Source organism: Schistocerca americana, chromosome 3 (genome assembly GCF_021461395.2).
Source record: "Schistocerca americana isolate TAMUIC-IGC-003095 chromosome 3, iqSchAmer2.1, whole genome shotgun sequence".
NCBI lineage: Eukaryota > Metazoa > Arthropoda > Insecta > Orthoptera > Acrididae > Schistocerca > Schistocerca americana.
In genome coordinates this window covers 805413267-805426464 of record NC_060121.1, presented here as the reverse complement: position 1 = coordinate 805426464, position 13198 = coordinate 805413267, and the positions used below count along the sequence as shown (strand labels likewise).

The following is a 13198-nucleotide window of genomic DNA, read 5'->3' as shown; positions in this document are numbered from 1 at the left end:
CCTAACTTTTGGTAAATCATTACAAAAAACACGCAAAAAAAATTGTGACTGACATCGAGAGACGATAGATTCGGATAAAAAGGGCAATTAGCACGGAAAATTCTAACCCATCAGTATTAGTGAGTGATGTGCATGCAGATCACAACACAAAATGACAGAGTTTGTGATTTCGGTGGTCGAGGTCAGAGAGTACACACTGTCGTAGCACGAGAAGAATCCTATCAACGTCATTTTACATCTGAACGACTGCAAAGCAATGGAAACCAAAGTATTCATAGTTTTACTGACTTTAGGCATATACAGTGGAGTGCCTGCTCCGGAAGAAATAGTTCCTTTAGCCAACTTTTCCACGGGAGGGCCGCTGACCGTTCCAGCAGCCTTTGGACGGGGAAGCGGGTGAACACTCGATCATCTTTAAGTTGGTCACTCTGCAGTGGCTCCAGGAAGGTGACTCCCGTGAAAGAACCGTTTACTTTCGCGCTGGTGGTCTTCATCGCGAATCTGAATGCAATGACTCTGTCTTTCACTGATAATGCCACCGTGGGACTTTTTCAATAAGTCGGAAAACTTAAAAGGTAAACATCAATAATAACGTTAACTTCCTTCGACCCTCTGTGCCTATTAATATGTTGCCTAGACTAGGCCATCGGGTGGTTGGGATGTATGAATTTCGGTATCAGCAAAATAATTAATTATTCGGCTAATATCGTTAATTATTTCGCTGTTGGAAGTTACTATAACATCAAGAGTGGAGAAAAAATGTATTCATATATGAGAAGAAAAACAAAGGAAAATTACAAATAGATTTAATCAATGGCCGCTAGCAGCATTGAATGTGAGTGAATGGTTTGATGTCGGACAGAAGGAAGAACGTCGTTAAAAATAAGTAATGTTGATAGACGAAAAGAAAGTAGCCTGAATAATTCGGAAATAAAAAAAACAGAAATAATCGTAACTGGGAGAAGATGGGCGTATTTGTTAGGCTTTTTATAGAGGGGAAACTCGCTGTACACGTTAGTTTTTGGAAACGTTGTGAGGTTGATTGACTGAAGTGTTTCAGCGCGTTCTTAAACGCAAGAGGACACTGAGCAGGCGCAGAGTGCGGGATAGCTATTTGTAGATGTAGACAGCAGCAACGGAAGAGTTTGCGAATGTGTTTGTTTTACGGGTAGGTACAGCTGCAATACTAGATAAGTGAGATCTTCTACTTCGATTCTGACGAGATGACAGGTACTCGATCTCCGACGCGGTGTACTAGATCGCATGTGAATAGATGAAGTAGAAATACCGTATGGCAGTCACCTAAGTTGTCTGGCCGCAGTCATCCTAGCTGGGCATATGAAGCACTGACATGGTCAAACAGACTGATGTTTCGGATATAGTGCACACAAGCATCAGTAGTCAGTTCCCACCGTCTAGAGTTTTTGCTACTTGTGTCATGTTGGATTTCATGCAAGAGTGGAGGTTTTGTAGAACGAAGGATTGCACAAGCTCATGTTTCACATCTTGTAGAAAAGGTTACGATGTAACTGGAAGCCACAGAGAAAATTTGACCTCTTCCTCCACCCGACTATAGAATTACCTGTCCAGTAGACGTATACACCCGAATTCCTCGCTGTTTTCTGATATGATATTGAGGAACATTTGAGAAGATTAGGACGCAAGTGTTTGCGGAATTGAGAAGTGATTTCTGAAAGGACATTCACCCATAACCACACCAACATTATCATACGAGTACAGCACGCAAATGAACATACAAGCGTTCATCATAATCACAACACGAAACCTCGAGATTTCCGTATGTTCTACAAACATTCACAATGATTGATTCGAACTAGTGCCCATTTCTACCCTCTCCCCACGTACAAATACATTACTGCTTATTGTCTTGTATCTGCAGTATTTTGTAACAGTGTGTATAGTACGCGGTACATTACTGGTGGACAGGATGTCATTCCTTTCTAATGTTCCCTTGGTTGTGTAACGAGTTTCCCAGAAACAGTAACGAATGTGTGGCAAAACTTCATGCTAGAGTAGAGAAAAAAAATTCTTCGTATCTGTACACGGTTGTTCATGAGTACTTCACAAGACGATTGTGTGGAAAGGACAAAAAGATTGGCCACACTTGCGCTGATTCCGTACAAAATTTAAAAAAACTTAATTATGTAGGTTCCATCCCAGGAATCGAGAACTCGACGATTTTTGCCTACTGTCGACCATAATATTGACAAGATATTGGTCCTTGGAATTCCGTGACTTTCGAGGATAATGAAAATAGGTATATTTTTACCTGTGATGTAAGCTCAGATTAACTACACTACTGGCCATTAAAATTGCTACATCAAGAAGAAATGCAGATGATAAACGGGTATTCATTGGACAAATATAATATACTAGAACTGACATGTGATTACATTTTAATGCAGTTTGGGTGCATAGATCCTAAGAAATAAGTACCCAGAACAACCAGCTCTGGCCGTAATAACGGCCTTGATACACCTAGGCATTGAGTCAAACAGAGCTTGGATGGCATGTACAGGTACAGCTGCCCATGCAGCTTCAACACGATACCACAGTTCATTAAGAGTAGTGACTGGCGTATTGTGACGAGCAAGTTGCTCGGCCACCATTGACCAGACGTTTTCAATTGGTGAGAGATCTGGAGAATGTGCTGGCCACGGCAGCACTCGAACATTTTCTGTATCCAGAAAGGCCCGTACAGGACCTGTAACGTGCGGTCGTGCATTATCCTCCTGAAATGTAAGATTTCGCAGGGATCGAATGAAGGGTAGAGCCACGGGTCGTAACACATCAGAAATTTAACGTCCACAGTTCAAAGTGCTGTCAATACGAACAAGAGGTGACCGAGATGTGTAACGCATGGCACCCCATACCATCACGCCGGGTGATACGCCGTATGGCGATGACGAATACACTCTTCCAATGTGCGTTCACCGCCATGTCGCCAAACACGGATGCGACCATCATGATGCTGTAAACAGAACCTGGATTCATCCGAAAAAATGACTTTTTGCCATTCGTGCACCCAGGTTCGTCGATGAGTACACCATCGCAGGCGCTCCTGTCTGTGATGCAGCGTCAAGGGTAACCGCAGCCATGGTCTCCGAGCTGATAGTCCATGCTGCTGCAAACGTCGTCGAACTGTTCGTGCAGATGGTTGTTGTCTTGCAAACGTCCCCGTCTGTTGACTCAGTGGTTGAGACGTGGCTGCACGATCCGTTACAGCCATGCGGATAAGATGCCTGTCATCTCGACTGCTAGTGATACGAGGCCGTTGGGATCCAGCGCGGCGTTCCGTATTACCCTCCTGAACCCACCGTTTCCATATTCTGCTAACAGTCATTGGATCTCGACCAACGCGAGCAGCAATGTCGCGATACGATAAACTGCAATCGCGATAGGCTACAATCCGACCTTTATCAAAGTCGGAAACGTGATGGTACGCATTTCTCCTCCTTACACGAGGCATCATAACGTTCACCAGGCAACGCCGGTCAACTGCTGTTTGTGTATGAGAAATCGATTGGAAACTTTCCTCATGTCAGCACGCCAACCTTGTGCGAATGCTCTGAAAAGCTAATCATTTGCATATCACAGCATCTTCTCCCTGTCGGTTAAATTGCGCGTCTGTAGCACGTCATCTTCGTGGTGTAGTAATTTTAATGGCCAGTAGTGTATTTTCTAATCTTTCCTTTACTTGTACTTCGAAACCGTGCTTCTTGCCGAATTTCATGATTCTAGGTCAACGGGAAGTACCCTATAACTTTTAAGGAATGAGTTTGCGAGTCTCAAAATGTGTGACTTAAATGATCCTATTTTGACTGCATTGACTTAGAGGCTCAACTTTTTTACACCAGCGAGGGGCCATAGACATTAGTACGTACTTTCAACTTGATAGTCTATCCCATCCTCAGAAAAGGGGTCTAACCAGACAGACACACAGACAGATAGACGGTCAACAAATCAATTTTTTTCGTATGATATAATTACAAAGCAACATTATTCGAATTTTTCCTCTGTCTGTACCATAAAACCTTGAGTATTTTCAGGTTTCATGAGTTTGTACCAAAATAAGTGACATAAATGGCCTTATCTTTTGATTGCGTTTTATACACCGCCGACTGATCATAGACCTTAGTATGTGTCATACATGTCAGCTTTGTATGTATACGCGTTCCTGGAAAAAGGTGTCTTAACATACAGACAGAAAGACAGTGAACCTATAACGGTTCCTTTTTTACCTATTGAGGAACGGAACCCTAAATAGATACATATAAGTAGATATAACTTCTCTCGAAGTTTCCATTCGTCACAAGCTCCGTGGGATAGTTGCAGAGCTCACCATTAGGGGGCAGATGCGTCAGAAAATATAGATAAATCGTACACTCCGTATCGAGACCGAATTAATGCCTGCAGATAGGCAACCCAATGAACAGATTCCAAAGCGGACTGTTGTGACGCCCAGGCCAGTCGCAGCAGCGACTCCGATGAATTACATGCACATGCAATGACGCAAGAAAATCGCGTCAGCAAAACACAATTATTTTAATTGAATCAACTGTGGTTAATTGGTGCAACATTGTAAATTAACTAAACAAACACTGTTTTTGGCCATGTTTCACAATTTTGTTATTACTATTATTGCACAACCTAGTTACGTCAAAGACCTAGGTTGTGCAATATAGCCGGCCTGAGTGGCCGAGCGGTTCTAGGCGCTTCAGTCTGGAACCGTGCGACCTCTACGGTCGCAGGTTCGAATCCTACCTCGGGCATGGCTGTGTGTGTCGTCCTTAGGTTAGTTAGGTTTAAGTAGTTCTACGTTCTAGGGGACTGATGACCTCAGATGTTAAGTCTCATAGTGCTCAGAGCCATTTTGAACCATTTTTTTGTGCAAATTCTGTCAGAGACAGCAAAGGACTTGGAAGGGCAGTTGAACGGAATGGACAGTGTCTTGAAAGGAGGGTATAAGATGAACATCAACAAAAGCAAAACGCGGATAATGGAATATATTCGAATGAAGTCGGGTGATGCTGAGGGAATTAGATTAGGAAATGAGACACTTAAAGTAGTAAAGGAGTTTTGCTATTTGGGGAGCAAAATAACTAATGATGGTCGAAGTAGAGAGGATATAAAATGTAGACCGGCAATGGCAAGGAAAGCATTTCTGAAGAAGAGAAATTTGTTAACATCGCGTATTGATTTAAGTGTCTGGAAGTCGTTACTGAAAGTATTTGTATGGAGTGTAGCCATGTATGGAAGTGAAACATGGACGATAAATAGTTTAGACAAGAGGGGGATAGAAGCTTTCGAAATGTGGTGCTGCAGAAGAATGCTGAAGATTAGATGGGTAGATCACATAACTAATGAGGAGGTATTGAATAGAATTGGCGAGAAGAGGAGTTTGTGGCACAACTTGACTAGAAGAAGAGGTCGGTTGGTAGGACATGTTCTGAGGCATCAGGGGCTCACCAATTTAGTACTGGAGGGCAGTGTGGAGGGTAAAAATCGTAGAGGGAGACCAAGAGACGAATACGCTAAGCAGATTCAGAAGGATGTAGGCTGCAGTAGGTAGTGGGAGATGAAGAAGCTTGCACAGCATAGAGTGGCATGGAGAGCTGCATCAAACCAGTCTCAGGACTGAAGACCACAACAACAACAATAGTAAAAATAAAATTGTGTAAAAAGACCATTAACAGTGTTTGTTTAGTTAAAAAATAATTAATGTATAGTAATGAAATTTCATGAATACATTGGTCTTGGTAAAATATTTAAGTGATCAACATTGCAAGTTCACAGCTTAATGTAAGCGGCGAAATAAGCCACTGCATATGTGAAATGGTGATACATTAATAACCGGTGTAACCGCCAGTGTGTTGAATGCAAGCATGGAAACGTCCATGCATTGTGCTCTCCAGATGTCAGTTTGTCGGATGGAGATCTATGTTTTTCACACTTTGTCGGTCAACGCAGGGCGGTTAATGCTGGATGTGGATGAAGCTGGAATTGTCGTCCGATGATGTTTCATGTGTGCTTGATTGGAGGCAGACTTGGTGATCGAACAGACCAAGAGAACGTGACGTGTGTTCTGTTTTAGTTAACAACAACTCTTATGTGTCCGAGCGTTATCTTGCTGGAAAACATCCCATGGAATACTGTTCATGAATGTCAGCACAAGAGGTGGAATTACCAGACTGACGTACAAATTTTGCAGTCAGGGTGAGTGGGATACCACGAGAGTGTTCCTGCTGTCGTACGAAATCTGACGCCAAACCGTAACTCCACGTGTACGTCCAGCGTATGCAGACAGGTCATTTGCTGGCTCTCGGCTGGTCTTATTCTAACCAACACACGACCATCAATGGCACCGAGGCAGAACCAACTTTCATCGGAAAACACAGCATATCTGGACACTGATCTGCAATGAGATCTCGTTTGATATCACCGAAGACGCATATGACGGTGGTTTGGGGGTCAGTGGAATGCACGCTACACGGCATCTGGCTGGGAGCTGTCGGTTAAGTAGCCGATCTGTAACAGTTCGTAGTGTCACTGTGGTGCCAAGTGCTGTTTAAATTGCTGCTGCCGATGCAGTACGATGCGCCAGAGACATGTGGCGAACACGATGGTCTCCCTCGCATTAGTGCCACGTGGCCTTCCAAAGAGCAATCTTATTGCTACCGTACATTCTAGTGAACACGGCTGTCAGTAATCATGTACAGTGGCTACATCCCTGCCAAGTCATTTTGCAATATCGCTGAAGAAACATTCAGCTTCTCGTAACCCTGTCACACGACCTCGTTCAAACTCAGTGTTGTGCTGATAATGGCGTCTTTGTCAGTTTAAAGGCATTCTTGACTAACATCAACTCATCACGTCTGACCTCAAACGTAACTAACGCTCATGACCGCTACAGCGGGTATTTAAAGCTAACCTGATTTGGACCCTTATATTGGCAGTGGTAGCGCTACTCTTATGCGGCTCTCACGAATTTGAATAAACATCATCTTTGTAGATGTAGAAACACGCCTACCACCACACTTCTCCTTGCTGTTGCGATTTTTTTTTCCACCAGTGAAGATGCGTTTGCCGTGTCACTAACGGTGCCCATATTGAGCACCTGAATGTGAGTTCAAAACCTGGAGAGATCCTAAGTTCACTAACCAGGAAGGTAGTTGGGCTCGAGCAAACAGATCTGTGTGAACGTTTGGTTACAGGACCATTGTGTACCTCTGAATGTGCTGGTGGGTGTCGTTTTCCTGCAAAACTCTGCAGTCATGCTCTAGATATCACTGTAGATGTAATTGTAGACGCCATACGCAATGCAGCAATCTTAATTATAAATGTAAATGCGGAATGTCAATAAAATGCTCCGAGCAATACGAATGACTGCAAAACGCACAGTGAATAAATGCAAGTTGATCGCATGGCGTTTTGCACATTCTATAATATCAGTGTTGAAGGCCAAGTCAATGACACTTTTGAAGTTGTTCACTGGTTCACCAATATCGTAGCCAGCGTAACGAAGCATTGGTCTGTATACTCCCGCAGATAACTGATTGTAAATGACAGAATGCATATTAATGATAAAGAATCTGTCGTGCAATTTCGGCTGCATATTACTGAAACGTAGTTTAATGAAGTCTGTTATTCTCTTGGCATATATTTTACATTGCCTGAAGAAATACACATCCAGAGGTTCTGCATTTTTTGTAGTTTTAGGCGGAATGATTTTTAAATCTACATGTTTTCCGCCAGATGCTTCCAGTAGTACTCGTCCATCTTTATGTCCAGACCAGGAGTCACAAAGTACTATTGACTTTCTCGACAAATGTGGATTCATAGCTTACAGAAAAAACGTCTTCAGATGTTTCGTCATCTTCCCACTCACATTTGCATCGACGACGACATTTGGAGGGCACCGTGTTTCTATTTCCCTTGACATGCGGGATCCAAACTTTCTACTGGATTCTTTGAAGCAAATATAGAGTTTGTCTACCAATCGTCCGTCCATTGATATAGCAACATCGATCGCGTAACTATGTGTTGCACAGTTAACTGATTGAAACATCGCAACAGTGTTTCTCTCCCCTTTCATGGATAGTGTTCTGTCACAAAAAAGTTCATAGTTGAATTGATTCTGATCACAGTTCCATACAGAACTAATATCGATGTTTTCTCTCGTGATATGCTCATTGACGTCAGCAACAAACGGTTGAGCTCTTTCAATGAGCTCTTCTTCGTCATCCTTATCTTTTCGTGCTTGGAGCATAGTGAAATGGCGTGATGTTATCCTAAACTCCTTTTTCAAATTAGTAATAAATTCTAGTGAAGCTGTAAAGTTTGTACACCCGAGATTTCTGTCTACGTCCAACGTCCAATGTTGTAAATGTCAATAATGAACGGCGGAACAGCATTCTCGCGCTTCTTCGAATTTCGCCATTACACTCTACTTGATAGTCTTAAACAGCAGTGTACGATTTCCTTTGAAAACTGTATTTCCTTCTCTTTTCTTTGCCACGTAATCCAGTATGTTTTTAATATTGCTTTTAGACTTCAGTTTAGGGTATATTTTCAGAAGCTTGTCGTATGTGTCGAAACCTCTTACGTAATAATCATCGTACATGATCTCCAGTGTGTTGTCATCAAACGCCGTGATGATACTTGCAACTTTAGCCTTCTTCTTGGGAGACGGTTGGTATTCACTGTCACTGCTTCCATCGCCTCTTCCCGCACTTGCCGTAGCACTACCGTTTGCAATGAGTTGTTCGTCATTATCATCCCTATCATCATCATTATGTGTTAGTGTTACAACAGTATCTGTTTCTAACTTATGCTCATATTTCTGCACTATAATAGATACCAGAAAACATGCGAATGATTCGTCTTCTACACCAGTACCATCTTCACGAAGAAGGGTTCTTCGTAACTTCATCTCAACGAATCGCAATACATTAGCAGGATTGATTACCAATCGCCGAGCCATCTGACGCTTCAATACACAAATAATGTCACAAAACGCAACTTCAGAGGCACACGACACCGTTCCTACTGGTCCCGACTGGCGTACCGGCAGGTCAGTGTGCAATGCGGCATGGCATACGCAGAGGCCTCTAACGGACGACTGCAGAGTTTTGCAGATGCGGGAGTATCACTAGTGCAATAAGAGACCTTTACATTATTTCTCACACGATTTTGGTGTATTTGTGTTTGTTCGAGCCCGAGTATTTTCCTGGTGAGAAGTGTCATTTTTCTATATGATTTGTAGTTTTCGCGCAGTCGTCTGATGAAGACATGGAGGTACTTACGAATAACCGTTTACATAACAGGGTAGGCTCTGTGTCTTACCTGGAGCCGCAGCGAAGACGTTGGCTACCTGGGAGCTACCGTACTCGTCACCTGCAGTGACGGGTAGTGGGAGCTGCCACCGGTTGCGGCCGTTGTCGATGGCTGCACACAGTCGCTCCAAGACAAGCGCGCCCTCTTCGTCGGGAACTTCCAGCATCTCCACCACTGCAACACAAGCGGGAGTGCGGACTTAACACTTGCTCGTTGCACCTATACAGATAGATTTGCCATTACTTGCAGGAAAGCTCACGCTCACCGTGCACCATTTCTTCTTGTGTACTGTATCTTTCTCTACATACGGGATGTCACTTCAGCACAACGTACAATTCCTAAGATTAGTAGTTTAGTAGCTATGACGAAACATTTCATACACCCGCTTTTTCAAATGACATCTATGAGGGGAATTACGTTTCTTTTTTTTCTTTTTTTTTTTTTTTTTTTAAATATCCATTCATCCCTAACCTCTTCATTCCTGAGACAGAGCGGAATTGTCAGGATTTCTTTTTTTCATATTTTCCAGCAAACTGATAAACAAGCACGACACAAATGCAAATGAAATACTTTTGATGATTCAATAAGCCATAAATGGAGGTGCATATATGTGGACTAGGAGTCTCACTTATCGTGAAAAGTACTAGTCTTTGCTTCCTTCAATAAAAACATTTTATTCAGCAATAAATGTATTTTATTCGAAGCAGTAAACTGCATATCGTAATGCACACAACAAATATAATTATTAATGTATGTTAATATTTCTGAAATACACGATTTCCAATACAGGGAAAGCGTCACAAATGCAAGAAGATAGTAGTCATACAATAATTTATGGCAAGGAATAATTTGATACTACCGCTAAATAAAACTGTATGTTATGGTAAGCTTCAAAACAATTATTTTTCGCAATACAGAAATGCATTCCACATTTTACGGACATGTCTGTTGTCTTGAAACTGTAGCCAGGTTTCCTGCATTTTGAGGCATTCCTTGCCTCAAAAAATGTTGGTAGTTGATCAGCATTGTAAAAACTAGCTTCTGAAATCGGTTGCAACACAACTCTTCTTGGGTTTTTATTCACATTTTCTACATCATCCACATATTTACTGTCAGAGGAATTCACTGTACAAGGACGTCCTCTTCTCCTAGCTACTGGCACGACATCTTAACTTTCTCGTTGTTTTCCTTTCAGTTTAACCCAGCTCAGCAGGATAATTTTCACCCAAAAACGAGAATTCGTCATCTACCCAATCAGATAGTCCCGCGTTGCTGTCAGTAAAACGAGTTTTTAATTCCCAGTCAGTAATTATTTCATGCGTTGCTGTTTAGTGTAGAAAGAATGGTTATTTTACTATTCCATTATCGAAGAATAATTGAAATATTCACTATGATCTGGGGTCCACGTACGAGGACCTTCAGCAAATGTGTTATTACATAGTAATGAACAAAATTTATACAGAGCCGAACTAATTCTCAACATCTAGAATAGTTAGCGAAAGTCAGGAAAACGACACAGATTCTCAGTCTAATATTTAGGAATAATAACTATTCACAAACCTCTGATATTTGTGAATGTAACCATTTTCTGCGTACGACCGGCTGCAAACTAACTAATGAATCGTTCTCTTCAAGGTTCTGTGCCCTGCTGTAACAAAAAGAACTAGAAGGTCCACACTCGCAGCCCAACCGTCTATAAGCGGAAAAATACCCCTGTTTTCGGAAGAAAATGAACAACGGTCTACTTGTGTGATCTGAGGGAATGAACAGTTTGAACATAATACATAATCAAAGAATCAAAAAGAATACTGTACTTATTAAGTTATGGGTACAATAGATGTGTTTTTGTGTTTAGGACAGCTGGACAAGATGGAGAAAAAAAGAAATAAGTGCGCAGAGTAAATATGGCTCTGCATGCTGTTTGCAAAGCAAACCGATTTTTCAGATCAGAATCATCTAATGTATATGAAAGGGAAAGTTTAGATTCAGTATGCATTACTGTTCTTAAAAAAGCATTAACAACTGTATACCAATAAGACTGTAACAATGAGAAGTCTTTGCTATTAGATTCAGAAGCATACGACCCACCTTACATTTCAAGGCGGTGGGTTACTGTGTACTGTTAATGAAATGAAATGAAATAATGAAATTACTTCTAATGCGAAAACTGATCAGTAATTGAAGGTTGGTGAGCGTATTGTGGACAGGCGCAAGTCGTGAACTGAGATGAGAGACAAGGGAGAAAACAAGAGGATCACGGAATAGAATGGACAGAAAGGCTGCAACGAATCAGATGGGACAGGCATGCAACCAGACGAATAGAAGGTAGATTGCGCAAAGAAAATTTGTGCTGAATGCGAGGGAAGAAGGAAACATCAAACGGGTGGCATAATGGAAGATAGTTAAACGATGTTGAGAAATGTCTAGGAGCAACATGGATTCGGAAGATTAGGAGACGGTAATGCATTAAGGCGTCTGAAAAGCGCCTATATCCAGAAATTACGTACAGGACTATGATATACGCCATGTGATCAAAATTTTACGGACAGCTGTTGGTGGACACTAACACAAGGTGTGTCCACTCTTCTCCTTTATGACGGCTCGAACTCTGTTACGGACACTTTCAGTGAGGTGCCTCAGCAGTCGAAAACAGAAGGTTGGATCCTGGGGTATGGAGTGAAGTCGACGTTCTTCGTCATCCTGACTGTGTTCCCCTGGGTTCACTTCGGGACTCTGGGGTATCCCACAGATCATTGACTCACAGATGTTATACGACGACAGAGCGCACTATCATGCTGTTATGGTCATCGCCTCCTAGATGTCGCTCTAATGTTCGCAGTACACAATGCTATAAAATGTGTTCTTATCCTTCCAGGTTTAGCCTTTTATTAGGCGCAATAGGTGGACAATTCCCTAACCATGAAAAACACCCCATACCTTAACACCACTTCCTCCGTAGGTCACTGTTGGCACTACGCGTAATGGCAGGTAACATTCTCCAAACCCAAACACTTCCATCAGATTGCCAAAACGATAGTTTAAACAAATCGCTCGTTTCCAGTCATCCATTGTCCACTGGCGTTGCTCTTTGCACCACCTCAAGAGTCGCTTATCATTGAGTACAGAAATGTGTGTCTTACGAGGAGCTTGTAACAACACCAACGCTATTCTATTGTGCATATAATAATTTTTTCTTCTGATTTTCGATAAATTAGTGTAAGCGATGTTCTGATTTCATTTCTTTTTTCTTTTCATGTCACTATGTTAAAGAAACTGTAAACAATTTTCGATGCGAATATTAATATTTATGTCAAATTTCAAGCAATATTATAACAAAATGGAAATGTAAGAAATGTTGAAACTTTTGTAAGATGTTAAAGTTGTACTTGTGCGTCTGGTCCATACATAGGCAATGTATTAGGATATGTAGAATGCAAAACCTCGGGTGAATACCCTGTCTGTAGGGGAGCGGTAAAAGGTGGATGGCAGGCGAGCGCGGGAAAATGCACACGGGCGCGGCACGGCGTAACGGACTCAGCAGTAGTAGTCGGAGTTGGGCATCGGTCTGAGTAACACGTTCTGGATCGAGGAGGCTCTCCTGGAAAACGTGATTTCGTTGAACCTCGGATGTGCCGTTTCCGACGACTATACAGCATGGCAAAATTCTATAGGCACTAAATGGAAAAATATTGCGACGCTATGAAGAAGTAAAGTGCCGATACATTAAGAGCCATAGCTGTGATAGTATGTGTGCTCTGCGCCTCGCCATCTCGCCGCCCGCCAACCGCCGCATCGATACGAACAGGTTGAAACTTTTAGTACTGTATTCGTGTGGACCAGT

The 13198-nt window shown here is 42.2% G+C and overlaps 1 protein-coding gene across 1 annotated transcript in view; it reads right to left on the bottom strand.

The window, feature by feature from the left end:
- The window catches only part of LOC124607216 (ATP-binding cassette sub-family G member 1), a 485230-nt gene that overhangs the window by 93807 nt on the left and 378225 nt on the right, over positions 1-13198 (bottom strand). Inside the window, exon 7 of the mRNA XM_047139486.1 lies at positions 9367-9531. Coding sequence (XP_046995442.1) covers positions 9367-9531 — 165 coding nt within the window. The remainder of the gene's footprint in view (positions 1-9366; positions 9532-13198) is intronic.